General features: G+C 38.9%; 1 protein-coding gene across 14 annotated transcripts in view; it reads left to right on the top strand.

Moving 5' to 3' along the window:
* PARD3 (par-3 family cell polarity regulator) overlaps positions 1–23,391 on the top strand; it is a 629,380-nt gene that overhangs the window by 466,375 nt on the left and 139,614 nt on the right. For all 14 annotated transcript variants that reach the window (XM_088462693.1, XM_088462692.1, XM_088462686.1 and 11 more), the window contains one exon: positions 17,687–17,938. In XM_088462693.1, coding sequence (XP_088318819.1) covers positions 17,687–17,938 — 252 coding nt within the window. The remainder of the gene's footprint in view (positions 1–17,686; positions 17,939–23,391) is intronic.

Below are 23,391 nucleotides of genomic sequence, written 5' to 3'. Positions count from 1 at the left end.
GTCCGGTGGTTTCTGCCTAGCAGGTATAGAATGTTACAGTCACAAGTCGCTCAGACTGGGCAATATAGCATCTAGCCTTTTCCCTTTACTGTGATAACATTTATAATGTTTAGCCACATATCCACTACACGACTAATGAACGATTGAACGTTAATGACATAGTTATCATTCAATCGTTCATTATATTGTGCAGTGGATATTGAGCCCACACTGACAGCGATATCGTCAGGTTGGGCAGCAGGTTCAGGCGATGACAGATGCCGACAACAACCAGCGGGAGTGCGCATCGGTGGTCATTGCCGGCTTATGAACTGCATGATTAATAAAAGATTTAACAATAACAATGTCATTATTGTTCATTCATTCATTTATATCGTGTACTGGATATGCGCCTTTAGCCATTACTCTGACTGGCCAATGTAGCATCTATCCTTTTCCCTCTACTGTGATCACATTTATATTACTGTTACTACTAGCTCGGACTGGCCAATGTAGCATGTAGCCTTTTCCCTCTACTGTGATCACCTTTATATTACTCACTACTCGCTTAGACTGGCCAATGTAGCATGTAGCCTTTTCCTTCTACTGTGATCACATTTATATTACTACTCGCTTAGACTGGCCAGTGTAGCATGTAGCCTTTTCCTTCTACTGTGATCACATTTATATTACTCACTACTCGCTTAGACTGGCCAATGTAGCATGTAGCCTTTTCCTTCTACTGTGATCACATTTATATTACTACTCGCTTAGACTGGCCAATGTAGCATGTAGCCTTTTCCCTCTACTGTGATCACATTTATATTACTCACTACTCGCTTAGACTGGCCAATGTAGCATGTAGCCTTTTCCTTCTACTGTGATCACATTTATATTACTCACTACTCGCTTAGACTGGCCAGTGTAGCATGTAGCCTTTTCCTTCTACTGTGATCACATTTATATTACTCACTACTCGCTTAGACTGGCCAATGTAGCATGTAGCCTTTTCCCTCTACTGTGATCACATTTATATTACTCACTACTCGCTTAGACTGGCCAATGTAGCATGTAGCCTTTTCCTTCTACTGTGATCACATTTATATTACTACTCGCTTAGACTGGCCAATTTAGCATGTAGCCTTTTCCCTCTACTGTGATCACATTTATATTACTGTTACTACTAGCTCGGACTGGCCAATGTAGCATGTAGCCTTTTCCCTCTACTGTGATCACATTTATATTACTCACTACTAGCTTAGACTGGCCAATGTAGCATGTAGCCTTTTCCTTCTACTGTGATCACATTTATATTACTACTCGCTTAGACTGGCCAGTGTAGCATGTAGCCTTTTCCTTCTACTGTGATCACATTTATATTACTCACTACTCGCTTAGACTGGCCAATGTAGCATGTAGCCTTTTCCTTCTACTGTGATCACGGTTATATTACTACTCGCTTAGACTGGCCAATGTAGCATGTAGCCTTTTCCCTCTACTGTGATCACTTTTATATTACTCACTACTAGCTTAGACTGGCCAATGTAGCATGTAGCCTTTTCCCTCTACTGTGATCACATTTATATTACTCACTACTAGCTTAGACTGGCCAATGTAGCATGTAGCCTTTTCCTTCTACTGTGATCACATTTATATTACTACTCGCTTAGACTGGCCAATGTAGCATGTAGCCTTTTCCCTCTACTGTGATCACATTTATATTACTCACTACTCGCTTAGACTGGCCAATGTAGCATGTAGCCTTTTCCTTCTACTGTGATCACATTTATATTACTCACTACTCGCTTAGACTGGCCAGTGTAGCATGTAGCCTTTTCCTTCTACTGTGATCACATTTATATTACTCACTACTCGCTTAGACTGGCCAATGTAGCATGTAGCCTTTTCCTTCTACTGTGATCACATTTATATTACTACTCGCTTAGACTGGCCAATGTAGCATGTAGCCTTTTCCTTCTACTGTGATCACATTTATATTACTCACTACTCGTCCTTTTACTGTAATAACATAATCTCACAAAAACTCTTCAAGGCCTTAATTTTTCCATTTTATTAGCTTAGTGAGTGGCATATCACAATCAACGGTGGAGTAACCATAGGTGCAGGAGGTGCTATGGGGCCTGGGAGTAGAGTGGGACTCTATGATGACTCCTCCCTGCATCTGTTCCCGGCCCATGTTCTTCTATGCAGCACGGCAATGCACTGTTTCATCCCTGACTAAGTATTACTAATATATACTGTTAAAGTAAGATCCTATTGAGATCAGGGGGTAGATTTATTAAAGCTTGTAAAAATGAAAAGTGGAGTTGTTGCGCATATCAACCAATCAGATTCTTTCTATCATTTCTCTATTGCATTCTAGAAAATGATAGACTGAATTTAATTGGTTTCTTTGGGCAAATACCTCCACATGTCTGTATTTGATGTTTTGTTTTTGCTTTGGCAGAGTGTTTTAGTAGTATGCGGTTTCTCATATTCTGTCTTAATAGTGAACTATTGTAGTATATTATAGGGATGTGCAGGCTCGGATTTACTCGGATCTCAAAACGGCATTTTAGTAGCTATCGCCTATCATGTGTTTTGGATAGCCAATATAATAAATCCGATCTTGCGGTAAAGTGGCGATAAGAACCGAGTAAATCCGAGCCTGCACATCCCTAGTATATTACCTAAGTGGCACTCATAGGAGGTATTTTATTCTGTAAATGACTATTTGAGGGTATACTCTTAAGTGTTGTTAGTACTGGTAGAATTGCACTTGCTATTGTCAGAGTATTATATATTTTTTTGGCAGCAAGAAATTTTAATTGATCCCCCTCCAGAGATTTATGTTGATTATTTATAATCCCAGTCTGTTTCCCAGCCCTCACCATTGTGTCCTCTTATTTGTTTTTCTGTTTTCTCTATAATTCGTGTTTTGTTTTTTCATATTGAGAACAATTGGCTTCTTTAAAAGAACTACAAATAACGTTTCCTTTCCCCCCCCCATGATTGGTTGGCAGTCACTTTTTGCCATTTTTGTTAAACTTGGAACTAACAATATACCATTATAGGTGTCTCCCTCCCTTTATTAGTTGATGGCATAAATTATTCTGATTCCCACATTATGTACCCAGAATATAGTGGGGACGCGATGCTTTCATCCCCCAGTTTTTTATGTCCACAGCAGATCCTGTCTGAGCTATACTTCATCCTCGTGTGTCCTGAGAAGTAACAGTTCTGTGTGTTGCTATAGTGATTGTGGAGTAGATGGCTTTCTGCTACCAATAAAACCCTAAGAAAATAATTATTTGTGCTGCCCTGGCCTGTTATATTGAAAGAGCAGGATAAACAGGTCATAACAAAATCCAGTTGTCAAGATCTACTAAGTAATATCTTGCAGTGATCCCCATGTTTGTAATTAAAGTTCTCAGGACTTTGTTTGATTTGCACTTCTCATTAAAGCACATTGCATGCCTGCTTAAATCTTGGGTAGCTGCCATTGCACAGACAGATATGGCAGCTCTCATTTGCTTGCACTCTCGACATTCGGTTATGTCTACTTTTGTAACTGTGTATGTATAGAGAATCATTTTAAATATCGTTACATCACAAACCAACAAATGATATCTGCCGTGGTTTCTCTAAGTCCTTACCTTTTTTTTTTTCTTTTTTTTCCTATGACTCTTTTGTGAATCCTATTCTGGGCAATTGAGAAGGATGAGTCAAATTCTGTAGGACCAACAGTGAAATAAACTAAGCCTTATGTCATGTTTTGTAGACTTTAGTGTGAATTTACAGGGTGGCTTCCCGGTCTACTGTAAGGGTTGTATACCTTGTATATAGATAGACCTGGTTACTGATGTTCTTAATGTATCTGTAGGAATGAAAACAGATAAGATTAGCCCTCTACAATTCAGCACAGCTGTATTGCATACCTGAAGTTTGCAATTCTGGGTCTCCTAAAGCCATGTACTGTTTGTATATGGAGGCTGTAATGACACTGTACGTGGTGAGCCATTTCCCCTGGCACGTTGTGGTTTTATGATGCTGGGAAGATTCTTATTCAGAAACCTAAAAGCGATAGACTGGCGGCTTGGAGAAATGACGTTTCCTGGCCTAAACAATTATAGATAATTTCGTGCAGATTGCAGTGAAACGGACACGTGAAATAAATGTTTTTTTTAACGTTTTACACAGTGACTGTCAAGTGTGGCTGAAGTGTATTGAAAATGTGTAAGTGTTAATAAACCCACTGGTATTCCTGCTAAATTAACTGAGCTACAGTTGTTCTATGTCCAGTGTGTGTAGTTACCAATGTGAAGTTTTATTTAATTTGAATTTAATTGCAAAGAAAAGAGACGTTTTATGTCCCCCGCATGCAGACAGCTCTGTCTTATAGCTTCATTTTCAGCATGATGGGAAGACACCATCTATTGTCCATGTGTAACTTGGTTCCTTGCTACTATAACTAGGATCATTTAGGATCGTTCCTTTATTGCATATTTCCATTCTCTGAGAAACCTTCTTTCTTTAATGATGTAATACTTCTGGGAAATGGCTTGACAATAATGAATTTACAGTGTGGGGCAGCATCAAACAAAAATCCCATGGGAACTGGAGAACAAGCAAATGGTCCATTAAAAATAAAATCAATTAAGCTAACATTTTTTTATAGAGAAAATACCGTACCCCACCCTCATCTTTCTAATAATAATATGCTTACAACTGTATTCTGCTTAAACGCCTGTAATATTTGCTCATTGATTGAAGAAGGGCAAACATATTAATGATAGTACTGGGCATCATTGATTGGATAAAAGGGCTTCTTCATTTATACATATTTATTATTTAAAGCCAGGGAGACTTCCATCAGAGGAATTCAGTCACCGGTATTCTCAGAACTTGGAGCGTTCTTTCCCCAAACGTGGGTCATCCATTAACTTAGAAACTGGTTTTAAGCTTTAAACTAATTTCTACAATATTTATCGTGTATAACTAATATTCCCGAAATTGATTTGGTTTATTTTTCTTTTACAAAATAGACATCCTTTTAATTGAAAAAAGTTTACATTATTAATGCATAAACCATTCCTAGCATAGCTGAATCATGGGTTTAATTTGGTTACAAACGTCTGACATTCTCCAAAAGTACTTAAATACACTTTCCCCCTCTAAGGTGTATTTCATTTATTGGTTGGTATATGTCCTCCTGCAACTTTTATAAAAAATACCCTAGTTTCTGTCTGAGCATTTTAGCTATGTGTTGATAACATGAGAGTTGTTCTTACATGTCCCTGTGTCTGTACATTCGATGGAATTGTCTTGAGCGCATTTTCTTTTTTTTTTTTTTTTTGCTTTATCGTTTAGAGAACAAAAACAATCGACTTTTCATCATGGTTTAAATATATGGCTAGAAACTGCTGTAGAAAGCTAGAACATCTAAAAATCATATATAGTAAATAGCTGTAGGAAACTATGTAATAGACCACATATTATTTAGTGTGATGAACTCCATTAATTATGTTATTAGAGGGACACTTAATCACAACAGAAATGTTATATTTCCTTTTGTAGTATGTGATTAATCACACTTCATTGATACCATATGTACCCAATGTTTTTGATGATTGTCTTCTTTCTTGTGAAAGCTGGATATAGTACATCTAGTGATGAGAAGCCTGTCCCAAAAAATTAGAAGATATTCTTCTGGGTTGGAGGCACTATTACACTTAAATAAATTTGTTTCCATTTTTAATGTTGACTTGAAACATTGTGATTCGGCAAAGACTGAGTTATTGTTTGTGCTAGCGTCCTATCTCCCACTGAAGCATTATTGAATTCAGATGATATATCTGGTTCTTGGGATAGAAGCACAATTTCTAGAAGTCTCATCTTTCATATTTCAAATATGAACTGATGGTTTAAAAGCCTGTCTGCAAGTACAGTAAAAAATAGAACTTGATAGTAGGTAAGAGCTGCTTTGCCCATCTTGCCTGGCTATTTCTTGTGCAACAGTAAGCTGTATGCGTAACTTGATCTTTGTTCTGTTTTACTGATCATGCAATATCTGTCATAGATGTTTGCATTATCTTAACGATTCTATCGCCCTTCCCTAAGTCTAAGATACCTTGTTTTATCCACTTTGAAGTAGCTAATGCATGTCCTTGTCTGCCCATATTATGTATGAAATCATTAGTTTCACCCACCTGAATAATTCTTAACTGATAAATCCAGTATTTGAAGTTGTCATTTCATTGCATGTCCTCCAGTCACTCTTTCTCATGGGAATTTTAGCTTATTGAGATGGAGATGCAGCTCTCCCATGCAATTCCCACAATAAGCTGCTTGTGTGATGTGAACCATATATTTAGGGTTGTTGTGTGTGAAAAACTGTCAGACATAGTCATGGGACTAGTTTGCAGAGGTGATTTTTCTTATTCTGTATATTAATGGTTCGAATGAGTCAAAAAGTTATTTGATATCCCAGTATTCCTACATGAGTTTAACAGGTTCTTCACTTTGCCTCTCATTGTTTCTGAGTCAGTGGCCATCTCCTAGACTCCATGTCCCTCTTCACATCTTTCCTTACGAATGTGATGACACAGATCCCATAAGATCGGCTTCTGCATCTGAAGTAATCTGTGTTTACTGTAAGCATTCTGATCCAGTGTACTACATGGGGTTCTATCTCAGACTACAAAATGTAGGTCAAGCAAACATGCACTAGATTGACGAGGTAAAGTTGCTATGACCCTAGAAGACAGAAACTTCTCAACAATGACACTATACATAAAATTACACCCCTTTGGAACAATTGAACTATAAAAGATTAAAATGGGCAAAAATTTAATCACCATTAGGGTTCAGGGCTATACCTTTCAGTATACGTGTTTATGAAATAGATAACCAGCCACACTTCATGGAGAACTAGGCAGCACTGATGTAGGTTGGTTTTGTACTGTCAACATAAACTACATGGCCATAAGTATGTGGACTCGTGAACATCACACCTATATGTGCTTGTTGAACATCTCATTTCAAAACCATGGGCATTAATAATGGAGACTGTTACACCATTGCTGCTACCACATCCTTTACTCTTCTGGGAAGGCATTACACTATATTTTGGAATGTGACTGTGCCATTAGTGGTGATTAATGTGTGGATCACAGTGTGTGTTCCATTTCATCTGAAAGGTATTTGATGGGATTGAGACCAAGGCTCTGTGCAGGCTAGTTAAGGTCTTTCACAGCAAACGCTGCAAACCATTTTGATGGACCTCACTATGTGCACGTAGGCATTGTCATGCTGGAACAGGAAAGGGCATTCCCCAACAGATGCTACAATGCTGGAAGGGCATAATTCTCAAAAATTCCAAATGTGAAGATTTCCCTTCAATGGAGCTAAGGGTCCCAGGACAAATCATGAAACACATTCCTGTTAAGGATACTACAGCTGGCAGCACTCGTTCATGCTGGAAGAGTTCTCCTGGCACTGCCAAATGCAGAATTATCTGTCAGACTGCCAGATAATGAATCGTGATTCGTCACTCCTAAGAATGTGTTTTCATTGCTCTAGACTCTAATGCCAGTGTGCTTTGCACCACCACAAATTACGTTTGGCATGGCACATGATAATGTAAGGCTTGTTTGCAGTTTCTTGGCTGTGGACACACCCAGTCCATGACGGTCCTGTTGATCAGAAGCAGTTTGGAACCCTGTAGTGAGCGTTGCAACCGTGGACAGACACTTTTTATGCACTACCCGCTTCAGCAGTTGGCATTCCTATCCTGTGAGCTTGTGCCCCTATACCTTTTCACTGCAGAGATGTTTTTGTACCTTTGTTTCCTCTTCACAATTACAGGTTGATCAAGGCAGCTCTAGCAGGGCAGAAATTTGACAAACTGACTTGTTTACGAGGTGGCATCCATTGACCGTGCCACATTGACAGTCACAGAGTAGATATCTGTCTAATCCCGTCACTACTTTTTTGGCTAAAAGAAGCATGTTGTTCAATGATAGATACTCCAGCTGGCCGCGAATTCCACACTCCATAGCACTTTTACAATCTGAATTGTAAATAGCCTTCTAGAGTAATTCATATCTTGCTAAAAGTAGTAGTTCTGCATTCAGAGAATGAGTGTGGTTAGTGAAGAAGATAATTGATCATACCCACTTTTTATCTAATGTAATGTTTCCAGCCATACACCAACTTGCTGTAAACCATTTGCCCTTTGTAAAGGTTGTCTTATTCCAGTTGCACAGTTATCAGTACATTGTGATCTTCATCCCGGATAATGTTGGTAGTTGTTAAAGGGGTGTGTTGTGCACTGCTGTGAAATGTCTTCCTGGCCTCTGGCATTGAAAGAGATGAGGCCAATTCCTAATCACAGTGTGTTGTAATGAATCCATTTGTCCTGATGCAGTAATTAAAATGATCTAGCACTGAACATTCCCAGAGGCCTCAATCGTACAACGCCCCTGGGAAAAGTCGATTTTCCCCATATGTCAGCTGGCACTGTGCATTTCCTTGTTCTGTCCTGTGCTGTAGGTGCTAGGAGCTGTTCTCTAATGAATAGAAATGTAACCGGCATCGTAGGGGAAAAATGAACTGTGGCAGCTCTTGATCACGGAGCTTCATCCATTTTAATTAGAAGAAAGGCTAGTGAGCACTGTGACAAGTGTCTAGAATTAAAATCATTAATTTGTGTCACGCTGAAAAGAGACTGCTAATGTGGGTTTAGTGACAGCAGGTAGCAAATTAACCTTATTATCGTATCTGTATCTTTGTATATATTTCTTTGTAATTCAGGATAGGATATTTCCTTTACTTAGTGCAAGGGGGATAATGGATTTCATTTAAGCCTCCGTCCCGTCCCCAAACCCCCCCCCAAAGAAAAAAAAAAAGAAATCCGGCTAAAGACATAATGTACGAGGGTTGTCCAAAAAGTAATGCCTAAATGCTCATAACTTTAAAATAATATGAAACATTTATTTGAAACTTTGTCAGTTTGTAGTTTAATATGTCTGCTAGCTATATATGTATTTTTGTTTAGGTAGTCCAAGAAACACCATGGAATCCGAGATGAAACAAAGAGCCATCATTGAATTTCTGGGAAAAAAAAGGCTGCAGTGCTACAGAAATCCACAGAAGACTGAAAAAAGTGTATGGTGAGCGTACAATTGACTATAACAATGTCAGAAGGTGGATGAAGCGTTTTCAATCGGAGAATCGTCCATGTGTGACAAACCTTGTGGTGGCAGACCATCAACTGCAGTGACAGCAGAGAACCAACACAAAGTCGATGCCATGATTCAGAAAGACAGTCGTGTGACCATCAGAGATATCAGTGATGAACTTGAATGTAGCCATGGCACTGTAGAAAAACTAATCAATGATTTGGGATATCGTAAAGTGTGTGCTAAATGGGTTCCAAAGCAATTAACCAGGGACCTTTTGACCAACTTGAGATGTTTTTGAAAAATGTAATTACAGGAGATGAGACCTGGGTATTCCTTTATGACCCAGAAACAAAGGCCCAATCAAAACAATGGAAACACCAAGTTCACCTAGGCCAAAAAAGTTTAAATCACAGCAATCCGTAAACAAAGTTATGGCCACATTCTTCTGGGATTGCCGAGGTGTTATTCTCATCGATTACTTGAAAGCAAACCAATCAATCAACAGTGATCGATACATTACTACACTTAAGAAGCTGAAAGAAGCCATCCGCAAAAAAAGGTCAACAATTGAAATGTCATCTTACACCACGACAATGCCAGACCTCACACTTCGATGGCAACATCTGCGGCCATTGCCAAAATGGGGTGGGCTATAATGCCACATCCACCATAGAGTCCTGATTTGTCCCCTTTCATCTGTTTGGCCCTCTCAAATACTGTCTCCGGGGTCGACATTTTTAAGACATAGAGATTGTTAAAATCGTTATACGTTCCTGGGTCAAACACCAACCACTGGAACTTTTCCAAAGTGGATTCACAGTTTGGGTTGAGAGGTGGAGAAAATGTTTGAGGGCAGATGGTGAATATATTTTGAGTAGAGTCATTCTGTTACTAAGACTTCAAAGTATTTTACTGCAAATTTTCAAATGTGTATCTATAATAAAATTTTAGTTGTGAGCATTTAGGCATTACTTTTTGTACAGCCCTCGTATATTAATATGCTTATATTCCTGTGATTTAACATCATTTTTGAAAGACTTACAGAATGATTTTTATCCCTGTTCTTTTTTTTCTATTTTGTTTTTCTGTCTTTTTGTTTATATGTATACTATTATTTGTGTTCTTTTTTTCTGTATTGCTACTGGGACAATGGACCTCCAGTTTGTAGATACAGGAATACCATTAACAATTACAGGTTATACATGCCTGTTATTTTGTGTCAGAATATGCCAACAGGAAAGCCATAAATGAGCACTGACGTATTTCAATCTATACAACATCAAAACACACACTTTTCTGCCTCAGTATAACCAGGGAATGTTAGGTTCTCAAAAGACCTTGGGCATGGCCTTGTAATTATATACATCACGTTTATAGTCCTACCGTGTGCAGACACATGGTATAAAGGTACACTAATTAAAGAACATTTATGTTTGTTTGTATGTAGCTGTATTGATGTTGGTCACTTAACAGATTAAGGGGTGTATGTACTAAGTGACATAGTGAAAAGTGATAAGTCTGTGGTAAGTGCCAGCCAATCAGCTCCCAACTGTCATTTTTCAAACACAGCCTGTGAGATGACAGTTGGGAGCTGATTGGCTGGCACTTATCACAGACTTTTCACTCTGTCACTTATCACTGCTTAGTACATAGACCCCATAGTATATCAGATACAATTTGGAAGGAAAAATATTCAATGATCCAGTAGACAGGGACTGTGCATCTGATGTCAATGGGCCCGATTCAAGGATTTACGTAAATCCGATATTTACATAAATTTCCAATGTATAATGATCTGCGCAGGAGCCGCACTGCGCATGTGCAGATCTGGTCATGCGACACCAGTCGCAGTGCCCCGAAAGCCGAAGCATTATTGACATGCTGCTGGCATTTTGGGGCAGCGACTGGGAGATTTCCAAAAAAACGGGAACATGTCAGCACCGTTTTCTGGCCGCACAAAAGCCAGTGACTGTGTCCTTGGACCTGGCTTTGCTGGCTCCCAAAGCGTGATTTTGACAGACAGCCTAGGTTATTCAGATGTCCGATGTTCACCGAGTTGATCCAATACTGTGTCTTTGGAAGCAGATCAGAGAAGCCGGCAGTGGGCGTGTTTTGCATAATTTCATACAAAGACACTGTGAAATTATCTCCCATCTCTGTATCGGACCCAGTGTCTAAAACACAAAGGACGTAACTGTATCATTCAAGAAGAAGAGGTATATTTATAAAAACCTGCCTCCCTACAATATTGTGTTCTGGAGCTTTGTGTGTTAGTGAGGAACTTGTAATACTCAAAAACATTTGAATTGTAATTGGCCATTGTGCGTCCAAATTGTTTGCTGATTATTTAAATGATTCAATTGTTTGAAATCCTAAAGCCTTTTCTTTGAACACCCACTAAGCTTGCATAGTGTAAAATGTTTCATTCTATAAAACCAAGAAAAGATGAGACTACCTAAGAACAAGACACTTGATGACTCGCAGGTCACACTAGAGAATAAAGCTGGTGTCATCTTTCAGCGTCAGCCATCTGGAACACTTAAACGTCAGCTGCAGGAGAGTTGAACAGCAGGGCATTTTTTTTGGTATATTTAGAAAATTCCCTGTAAGACCATAATATTTTTATACCGGAAAGCAAATATTTTATTTCTGTGACCTAAATATTTTCTTTGACGCTTAATTTCTTATGTGCTCAATAGAAGAGGTTATATGAGCTCTTTTCCGACCCCACAAAAAGTTTTCTCTTTGCAGCATACACACTTTCAAACTTTTCAGTGTCCCTCTTTAGGAAATCTATATAAAGATAGTCCGTTGCCTAATTAATAAGTAACATTGCTCTCCTGGGTCCATAACAATTTTATTATGCATGCACCTGTTATATTTCTATGTTTAAAGAAGATATGTGCTTATAAAGCTCTTTTTACGAGATCTACAGTATGCAAAATGTCTTGGCTGAGCTATTGAAACTACACACAGCATCTAACGCCACTTACATTACGATATTATCAGAAAAATAGGTGGAGTCTGTACATTTGATGGTGTGTAGCAGGTAAAGGAGATTTTGAAAAGTCTTTCTCTCTCTCTCTCTCTCTCTCTCTCTCTCTCTCTCTCTCTGTTCTACAACATTTTGATACAGCATATATAACATCTGGAAAGCTATGCAGGAACTGAACAAATAAGACGTGTGAACCTACTTCCTTTTGAAGCTGTAGATCATGTCTGCTTTCTGACATGGCAAGCTGGGATGTACAGATGTGTCCACATATACCTAACTTCAAATTGCATCCAATAGCCTCATTTGGCGAGCCACAGATTTTTCTGCTTAGTAGCGCCATGTGCCTATCAGTACACTTTGTGTGGCTTTTCGCTGCAATCTGACTTTTTCCCATATTATGTAATGTACCGTACTTTACACATTTTTTTCGTCTTAATTCATTATTAATATGCAGTGTCGCTAATAGTGTACTAAGTACTGTACTTAGCTTTAGTATTTTTTGCCGCAAAGGAATTGCTATAAAGTAGATTAAGCATAACAATGTGTGGCACGTAAAAATACTCAAGCACGACAATCACTACCTGTGACAGAGTGTCTAAGTCACGCCAGGCGTCTTGCTCCATATAGCGCAAAAATGATCGATGTATGAGGACATATTTGTACTGTAACTTTTTGTTGTTGCGCCCAGCACATACCATTTTTCTGTAAACTTGTTACCACGTGTCACGCCATCCCGTAGAATGGGTTTTTAAGGAATACTATAAGCTCATTACTGTGCCCAATCAGTTTTAGCTGTATGCCATTCCATTATAGCTCACACATCCTGTATAATTTGCAGCAAGATTTTCTGCAGTTCTTAATGAAAAATGTATTTAAAAATAATTATTTTGTTACTTAAAAATTATTATTTATTTTATGCAACAAATATGTACAATGTATGGAAATGTGTTTAATAGACTTTGCAAAAGTGTGAATAAATAAGTTATGTAAAGACTGTAATCACATAGATTTCTCACAGTAGATGCTATTAAATGTCTAATTCACAAGAAGCAAAGATCACAGTGATAAATGATTGTGGTATTGTAATACATTTAGTTTTGTAGCAGTGTTCGTTTTGCTCCTGAAAGTATATTTCACCATAATGGAGGCTTTTCACCTTGTGACCTACTGAACTATATAAATCTTAGAGGACCTGAGAGCTCACTGTCTTCATCCATTTTACTGCATTAGATGAGACCACTAAGATCATTTTGTTCTCATTGAAAGTGACTATAATATCTAGGTAATAAAAAGTACTATGGTACAGTTGTTACAATCAATCACAAAAGGAGGCCAATTGGTATTTCTCTTTTTGTATATTGTAATATATATATATCTTTATTTTTGTTTGGGGGACTTTATCAACCTGTCGATTCCAAGATGAATAATTGTAACATTTTGGGGAATTTATGATTCTACTGTAATGGTGCATACCCACGGTCAGATGAACGATTGAATGATCTGCAAACGATTGAACGATTTCAGCCTGTATTAAAATGAATGAAATCGGACAAATCTGACTGCAAACACATCAGATGTCAGATATCGTTATCTGACAAACGGGAACGCGCATCGTTCATCGTTCATTGTTGCCCACATGTCAGATTTTTCTTTCAGATATGAATGATTTTTTAAATCGTTATCGTTCAGATCTGAAGAAATTTCTGACCGTATGTATGCACCATAAGTTTACTCTCCTTACCATTGCAGGAGTACTAGTCACTAGGGAGGCCAATCCTAGGATTCGAGATTGAAAAAAATCTCAATCCCAGGTTACCCTACTAGACACCCTTGGCCAAATTGCATACCTGCTCCCTCTGAAGCCACTGTGTCTTGAACATGATGTGAAATTTGCATGACCATTACACTGAAGCCATTGTAGTCTCATTGTCTAATTCCAACTCCCTCCCCAACTGTTTAGCCCAGACATTTAAAGCATCCCATGGTTAGGGATGTGCACTCCCCTCTTCACTTATATGTTTGCAGCCCTCTCCCTTGTCATTCATTTGCTGTCATAATATCCTGTCATTTGTTCCTCCTGCACAACCTTGCATTCCCCTGTACATCATGTGTCCCTCTCTCCTCTCCCATTGCACTGTAATTTCCCTTCACCCTTTATTGTAATTTGTTAACTTAAAGTGCTGTATTCAGGTTTTTTGGATAGAACTGGGATAGTGGTCTTCCAGGAGGATATTGCTACAGGGGAGCAGATGACCTCTAAATGATAATATATGCTAAATATTTAGCGTGGTTACGTGACTCACGTCTACCAGTGTTGCTGCATGCAAGGCACAAAGTTCAGTCACTACAGTTTAGTGTACATAAGTTCAGTTTGATGTAAAAAAAAAATATATATATATTCTTTAGATTTTTCCTCTATAGTTTGTGGTTCTTATTATTGTTCAAACAGATCTCTTCAAGTATTCCCTTTATCCAAGTAAATGGTGCGTTATAGGTTTGCAGTGAATTGAAATGTGCAGTGAGATGTGGAAGCGCGGAGAGACGGCTGTCAAATTCTCTTCCTCTTCTAGTGTCGGAGCTGAATATGCAGCCTGCTTCCTCAGCAGCTCACCTAATTGTCAGGGATTTCTGGAGAAGCAGCAGCCCTGCAGCATGCTGTAATGGTCCATCAGACTGGCACCTGTGTATATTGTGTAATCACTAGCCGTCAGGCTTGACATTTCTCCACTCTCTTTTGATGGCATATGTGTGCTTTTAAAATGCATAGCATACTGTAAGTAGTGTATCTGGAACACCGGCTTAGCAAGAGTGGAAGAAACCTTCTCCTCGGCTCATTTCCTAAGTCACACAAATACTTGATGGAAAAACGTGTCCAAAGCTCCCACACTGCACAGCATATACGTCTTTAGAGGAACAAGAGATTTCTGAACAATAATGTAACTCTTCCCTTGTAGTTTTCCGAATCCATTGGAGAACTTTAAATAAGTCACTTTCTCAAACCAGCCTGTTAACAAGTAATTTCTTGTAAGCATTCAGCTCTGTGTTTGCTACATTGTCTATGAATAGTTACAGCAAATATCTGTCATTCATCTTACAATAGGCAATATGATGTTGGTCTGGTCCCTAACCTCCACTTAATTCATGAGAACCATTGTTTTAATTACTGAATTTTGTTTCATTATACAATTTTAGATTTTCTGCTATATATGTGGAATTGTTCTATCCAGGCAGAGATCAAGATTTTTCATTGTACAGCTCATTCATAATGTTCAATGTGATGAGCCATTCGTATTTTGCAAAGCAAAGTAACCACTATAAGGAATTATTTATAGTTGGGTATCATTATTTAACTAAATTTATAGTTTGTGCTAGTATTTGTGTTAACTGGAGCAACATAGCTGCTCTGGTATATGCTTGGTACATGGGTTTTCAAAAGGAAATGCAGAATTAAAAGCCAGTCAGTCAAATCTAGGAGCCAGCAGAATATTTTTGTTTTGTTTTGTTTTTTAAGTAAATTGTGACATTGCATATCTATTTACATCACAAAAATCTAGGCTCCAGCACTAATGTATTTAACTGCATTGACTCCTAGGGATTTGTCCATCCCTTGGGTGGCACCAGATTTAATCCATCGTCTTTATTTTATGTAGTGATTGATTGTCCACTTTGCTTTCTGAATGAAGTGTTGCTATGAGTCGGACTTGTGACATCACTTCAGTACTGTTTTTATTTTGTAGGGGTTTTTCAGATAAATTCCATGATATGTTAATGCACTCCTGCAGTTTTTACTAAATATTTTCTGGATTCTTTAACACAGAATTTGATGGCAGATAAGAACCACTTGGCCAATCTAGTTTGTACTTTTTAACGTTTGGTAACCTCATCCCTATGTGGTCCACAGTTCTTTGTAAGGATATTCTTATGCTTATCCCAAGCATGTTTAAGTTGACCTATTGTGTTAGCCTCTACCATCTCTGATGGGAGGCTATTCCACTTATCCACTACCCTTTCTGTGAAGTAATTTTTCCTCCTATTTCCTTTGAACCTACCTCCTTCCAGTCTCAGTGCATGTCCTAGTATTCTAGTACTTCTCTTCTTTTGAAGAATGTCTCCCTCCTGCACTTTGTTAAAACCCTTGATATATTTGAAAGTTTCCATCCTGTCCTCTCTTTCCCTTCTCTGCTCCAAACTATACATCTTAAGCTGCATACACACGCAACGATTTTTTAAACGATTATTGTTAAACAATATCGTTTAAAAAAACCGTTCACTTTCTGAGTCAAATGATGAACGATTATCGTTCATGCGTGTTCACGTTTGTAGTTCAGTCAGACTTGTCAACTGAACGATTTTCATTAAGTTAATAAGCAAAAATCGTTTGTAGTTCAAAAAAATCGTTCATTACACTTTAAAAAATCTGACAGATAATCGTTCATAAAATCGTTGGTAACAAGATCGTTGTGTGTGTATGCAGCTTTAAAATCTTTTAGTCTTTCCTGTTAAGTTTTGTGATGTAGGTCATGCATCATTTCTTTGTACAGTCTCTGATGTATTTATATCCTTCTGGAGATGTGGCCTCCAGAACTGAACACAGTATTCTAGATGAGGCCGTTACCAGTGACCTATACAGTGGCATTATTACTACTTTCTTCCTGCTACTGATTCCTCTCCCTATGTAACCAAGCATCTGACTTGCCTTCCTCATTGCTTACCTGCCTTTAAGTCACCTGAAATAGTGACTCCTAGATCTCTTTCCTCCTCCTGTAGTTTCCATTAGAGTACTCCTGATATTGTATTTTGCCTTTGGGTTGAGACCCAAGTGCATGATCTTGCATTAAACTGTAGTTGCCATGTTTTTGACTACTCCTCTAGTCTACCATCCATCATTTGTCTTACTCCTCCTGGTGTGTCTACCCTGTTGCATATTTTTGTGTCATCTACAAAATTGTGTACTTTCCCTTTAATACCATTTACAAAGATATTAAAAAGCACTGGTCTAAGTGCAGGTCCTTGGGGTACATCACTTGTGTACTTTTTTCTCTGTGTCTGTCATGTTTAGCAGACGTTTACTTTTATTATTATTATTATTATTATTTTTTGCCCTCTGTTCTGTTCCCTATTCATTCGTAATGAGCAACAGTAATAACACTGCATGATAATATACAGGCATTTCTGAAAAGAAAGGAATGAGATCAGTATTGCAGGAGGGCATATACAAGGCAATAAAGGAGTCATCTGAAGGTAGAAAGGTAGAAAACGTTGTTTTATCATCTAACACCAACTGTGTGTAACCACTCTATAAGAAAGAAAGAAACGGCAGAATTACCCACAACCTCCCCCTTGTATTGTGAATAAGTAACTTCATACTCTGTATCACATTAACTAATTGCAGAAATACGCATGGAGCAGCTTTTATTATACTTTTTGTTCTTCTGTAAAGGAATATTGACCACAATGTGGCAGTTGTGGTAGCTGTGTTTCTATTTCTGTGAATAATTCCCACTTTTGTTTCTTTTCTCTCTTTTAGAATTCAGGCAAAGACTCGGGAGTTTCGTGAAAAACAAGCCAGAGAAAAGGACTATGCCGAGATCCAAGAATATTCGAAGAATTACAGAGTCTCAGATGATCCCGCTTATTCTGTCCACTATGACACAATTCCAAATAGCGGTACACTTAGCTTGAACAGTAGACCCCAAAGTCCAAGAGATGGAAAGCAAATGGAAGCACTGTATGCCCAAGTAAAGAAACCGAGGAACTCCAAGCCTCCACCTGTAGACAGGTAGGCACGAGCCTAGAACATGTCCTTTGTGATAAATTCTTACTGCATAACTCTTTCTGTGGATGTCTGCTACGGGTATATAGAAATCTTTTGTAATGAATTAGTATTTATGCACTTTTTTAATGACTCTAAAATATTTTGTAGTAATTTAAATAAAGTATTTTTATATATGAGAAATCTTTAAGTTTGTTGTCAGCAGTCTGTTCTCACTAGAATTAGTGTGCTTGAAGTGTGGCTATTTTTCCTTTATTGAAGAGTAATTAGGAAATGGTTTCATTTTTTGAGCTACTTCAGAATCTCAGCAGAGACCTATATCACTAACTATACCAGCCAGCTTCCACATTAGTGTGGCATGTCAGTGCAGGTTTTCTTGTTGCGTTGCTTGCAGTGACTCTACTGATGTGTTCACCAGACTCCAAGTTAGTTCCTGCTGAAAAAAATGGGGATTTTGCTGGTAGCTCTTTTATTCCTGTTAGACAATGTACTTTGCAGTAATTTACTTCGCTACACGTCTTTTGAGTTGCCCTAATTAGGATTGTTTTCCCAAATTTGATTTGTAATTCTCCAGTTTGTCTGGTTAACCAGTAGATTCTGTATTCCATAGAGGAAATTTGGTCTCCTGCTTAGCCAAACGTGCCCTGAAAACCCCTCCCAATTAAATGTAGCTACTAGCAAACAAATTGCGAAGTTGCAAAATGTTAAATTGACACCTAAGGTTAACCTAAAAGGCAACTTTTTCAAAGGCTTTTACTTGATGCTGAGGGCATACATTAGATTGGAATCTGACAAGTTTTTTTTTCTTTTGTATTTTTTTTAGCTGAATGTGAAAAAATGTTTCAGCTTTCTATTGCAGGGTTTTAATGTTTGTGTGGCCTGTTTTTAAGATGTATGAGATGCAGACAAGCTCAGAGATATAATGCAATTATACTTATTAAAGTACACTCATTTGTAACCAAAATCCTCCCTGCCTGAAATATTGGAGCTGTTAGCAGAGTCGCAATTGCTTCCTGACACACTATTATTACTAATCGCATGTGTACAGGCGTATAAAATGCTATAGAATACATTTTGTAAAATCTATGATGATTTCGGTTTTGCTCAAACTGATAGAGACCATGTCCAGCTTGGGTAGATATCTGAACCAATATTAATGAGAATGCAGCCTATGCAATGACTAGGACCTGTGACATTCAGGCCCGCTGAGAGCCGCGTCGGGCCCGGGTAATAGGGGGCGTGGCCTAATCGTGGGATGCGTGGCCACGCCCCCTTCCCGGGAAAAAATAAAATAGTTGCAGCGCCACGCGCTGGGGAGTGGGGCGCTCTGGGCCCCCTCAGCCCTGCTCAAAGCCAGGGGGGGCGCGATCAGTGTGATCGCTCCCCCCCACAGGCAAAGGAGACTGCTGTGCACGTGTGCTTCTCTGCTTCCTATGTAGATTAGTTTTAGTTAAAAATGTCCCCATCTAATTGCAGTTCTTCACCATCAAGTTGTCTATTTCGCAGTTACAGTAGCTGTTAATGTATAGAGAGAAAATATACATTTATGTCCCTAACTGAAAATTCCTTTCTATTTCAAGAAAATGCTCACTATGAAAACTGGGATTTATTTCTTCTCAACTCTCTTATACAGATTTTTTGTTGTTGTTGGACTCTGATGAATGGAATAAAGTTATTTTTCAAGACTGGCTTAATGATTGTTTTCTGTAATTAGAAGTAAATGCCTTGGATGTCTAATTAAACACCCTGTGTGGTCAGTTCAGTCTGGGATGTGGTGTATACATGTTCAGGTATACCAGGGAATCCCATTTCCCATCAGATAACTCTCCTATTTAAACAGGGGCAGGTAGATATATCCTCTGTGAGTGCAGGCCAGATGGGTATTTAATGCTTCTCCAGGAGGTGTTTGCTTATGTTTATTGCATGCTAGAAGAAAGCATCTTGCGTATCATATTTACTGATGCTATGCATCATAAAGATGAAGACAAGATACTGGCCCTACAAGCAGCAGACTAATGATGACACACAGCTCCTTCCACCACCACAGCCCTCTCCCAGTCTTATTGATGCTCTGGAGCCTTCTCAGACGGACTCTCAATCACTGGGCACCTAGAGTGCATTGTCCTACAAGTGTAATTTCACTCAAATTGTCCACGGCTACAGCAAATCTGAATAGCCTGGAAATAGCAGGCTAGCCACCCATAGCTTTCTGCAGAGGCTTTAATGGACACATAAATACAATAATCATGCAGGGTGTATTTCTGTAGGCATTTTACCACAGCTGGAAAATGCCCATTCTAAAAACGAAGAACCTTTGTGAACCATATTTGTGGTGTTTTGTTTAGCCTTTTTTTTTACATAGTACAAGTGCTATGTAGGCATATTAAGGGGCTATTGTAAAGACGAAGAAAGAAATAGGTGGCTAGTAACTATGTCCGTTTTGTCTGTCTGTGCAATTTTTTTTTCAGAAATGTCTCCTTCCCTTATATATGGATGTGTACTGGAGTGTGTGTGTGTGTGTGTGTGTGTGTGTGTGTGTATATATATATATATATATATATGTGTATATATATATATATATACACACACACACACACACACACAACTATAGAAATCCTCTAGAGCTACAAAGGATTGCTAGTTACGATGATTTGCTTTTTTATTCTTTATGTGGCATTGCACTATAACTTTATTCTACTCTGTTCATCTTATTTTATAGTAGTACACAGACGTCAGACACCAAATATATCATCACTTGATTATATATATATATATATATATATATATATATATATATATATGCACACACACATATATACACAGCCATGGCCAAATGTTTTGAGAATGACACAAGCAGGGCCAGATTAAGGGGAGGGCGACAGGGGCGGTCATCCCGGGGCCCCCACACACAGAGGGGCCCCCACCTCTAGAGCACGCAGGGTTTTTTTGAGTAGCTAGAAACCCCCCCATGACGCACCAATTCCCCCTGCTGCCATGGCCGGAGGGGCGGAGCCAAAACGGTAAGCCCCACCCCCGAATCGCGGCATTACACACACACACAAACATACACATATACTGTATATGTATGTTTGTGTGTGTATATGTGTTAGTATGCGTTTGTGTGTGTATAGTATGTGTGCGTTTGTGTGTGTATAGTATGTGTGTGTATGTATGTGTTTGTATACTGTATATGTGTTTGTGTGTGTGTATACTGTATATGTGTGTATGTATGTGTTTGCGTGTGTATACTGTATATGTGTTAGTATGTTTGTGTGTATACTGTATATGTGTGTATTTATATATATATATATATATATATATGTATATATATATATAATATATATATTTGCTACATATTATATATATATATATATATATATATATATATATATATATGTGTGTGTGTGTGTGTGTGTTTGTTTAATACACACGTACATAAATAAAAAATAATAATAAAATTATATATATATATATATATATATATATATATATATATGTAAACCCCTCACAGAAAATCCTGTATTTGCTCCTGCCCACACAGGGTTGGTGTGACCCTGCCAGTGTCCCCTGTTCCCGGATGGGGGCTGAGCTGCCGCTGATCTGTGTTCTGAATGCAACAACACAGTCAGCACTGCCGCATAGAGTGCAGATCGGCTCCCGAGTCCCCTCATCAGCATCACGTGACACTGACTGTGCTGCTGTATTTACAAAACAGAGCCAGAAGGTAAGTAACCAGGGAGGGTGGGGGTAGGCTCTGTGTGGCGGGGGAGGGAGGGGGGTTAGGCTCCGTGGGGCGGGGGAGGAAGGGTAGGCTCCGGGTGGCATGGTGGGGGCCCCCCAACTTAGTTGCCTCAGGGCCCCCACAAGTCTTAATCCTGCCCTGGTCACAAGTATTGGTTTTCACAAAGTTTGCGGCTTCAGTGTTTTTAGACCTTTTTGTCAGATGTTACTATGGTATACTGAAGTAAAATTACAAGCATTTCATGTCAAAGGCTTTTATTGACAATTACATTAAGTTTATGCAAAGAGTCAATATTTGCAGTGTTCACCCTTCATTTTCAGGACCTCTGCAATTCGCCCTGGCATGCTGTCAATCAAATTCTGGGCCACATACTGACTGATGGGCGCCTATTCTTGCCTAATCAATGCTTGGAGTTTGCCAGAATTTGTGGGTTTTTAGTTTGTCCACTCGCCTCTTGAGGATTGACCACAAGTTTTCAATGGGATTAAGGTCTGGGGATTTTCCTGGCCATGGACCCAAAATTTCGATGTTTTGTTCCCCAGGTATATTTGTGAGCAGGGTCACACTATTGATATAAACAGCAGCCTGTGAATCGCCAATTTAGATTGGCAGCTGTGACAGTAACATGACCAATAAGATGTGTGCTGTATCACCAAGTATGTAATTTCATTTGTGCACTTATAATCAAGTTCAGTCAAATAAAAAGCTCCAAAATGTAAAATCTTATTTATGAACTGTAAAAAAATAATTGTATTATAGTCTAAAGACGTGTGCACACGGCTATTAATTCCATTTCTCCAGCTTTTCCCTTTTTGACAGCTGATTAGAGGGCAGATGAAAGCTCACATACAGGATATTAAGCCATATGGAGAGACTCCTGAACAGATACAAGGAAAAGTGGAACGTTTTCTACTTTCCCCCATTTGTACGCTGTTATCCACCTTGGAAAGGCAGCTGTGTGCATTATGTTGGCGTCTCTTCATAGATATTCGCAATCTATATGTGAGCTCTAGCCTGAAAGATTCTGAAGTTGCTTAGCTCATACTTGGACATTTCCATGTGTAGTTTGGGGATTTCAGCACTAAGGCCAATTGACTTCATAATTGCACATGGTGAAAAGAGTGGATCTGTGAATATAGCCAGTAAGGAAAGCTGAGCTCAGAATGTATCAGTCTGAGAATGAGCTGTTTATATGTAAACCAGTGTCTGGTCTCCTGCATAAGGGATGCAGTGTTATTCACCCGCAAGAAAGACACTGAAATGGCACATGGTTGAAAGTGGGGGAAAGGTTGCATCGGGCAATGTTTCAGAGTACCCTATACATGCTTGATTGGGTTAAAATCTAGAGGCTGAGAAGGCCATATCTTGGGTAACATCAGATATATTAGTGTAAGGCGGACAAATCTTCCCCAGTGAAGTGGGCGGCACCAGTGGCCGATGACGTAATTCACGTTGAATCGTGTCATCATGGCTCCACCCCACGCTCCACAATGTAATCTCGGCATTGCATAGTGGAGCTATGATGACATGACCACGTTGCATAGTGGAGCTATGATGACATGACCACGTTGCGACGCCTCCAGACCCAACCTCCTCTGCCATGCACCCCTCCACCCCCCCACCCCCCGCATTGCCGACCTACCTGCCTTTTCCCGAAGGAGGCAGACAAAATTTCAGCAAGTATGAGTCACACCCTAGTTTATTTTATGAACCATAG

This window comes from Taudactylus pleione, unplaced genomic scaffold (assembly GCF_031769625.1).
Source record: "Taudactylus pleione unplaced genomic scaffold, aTauple2 ptg000053l, whole genome shotgun sequence".
NCBI lineage: Eukaryota > Metazoa > Chordata > Amphibia > Anura > Myobatrachidae > Taudactylus > Taudactylus pleione.
Note: the sequence above shows the minus strand (reverse complement) of the source record. Positions and strands in the feature narration are given on the sequence as shown.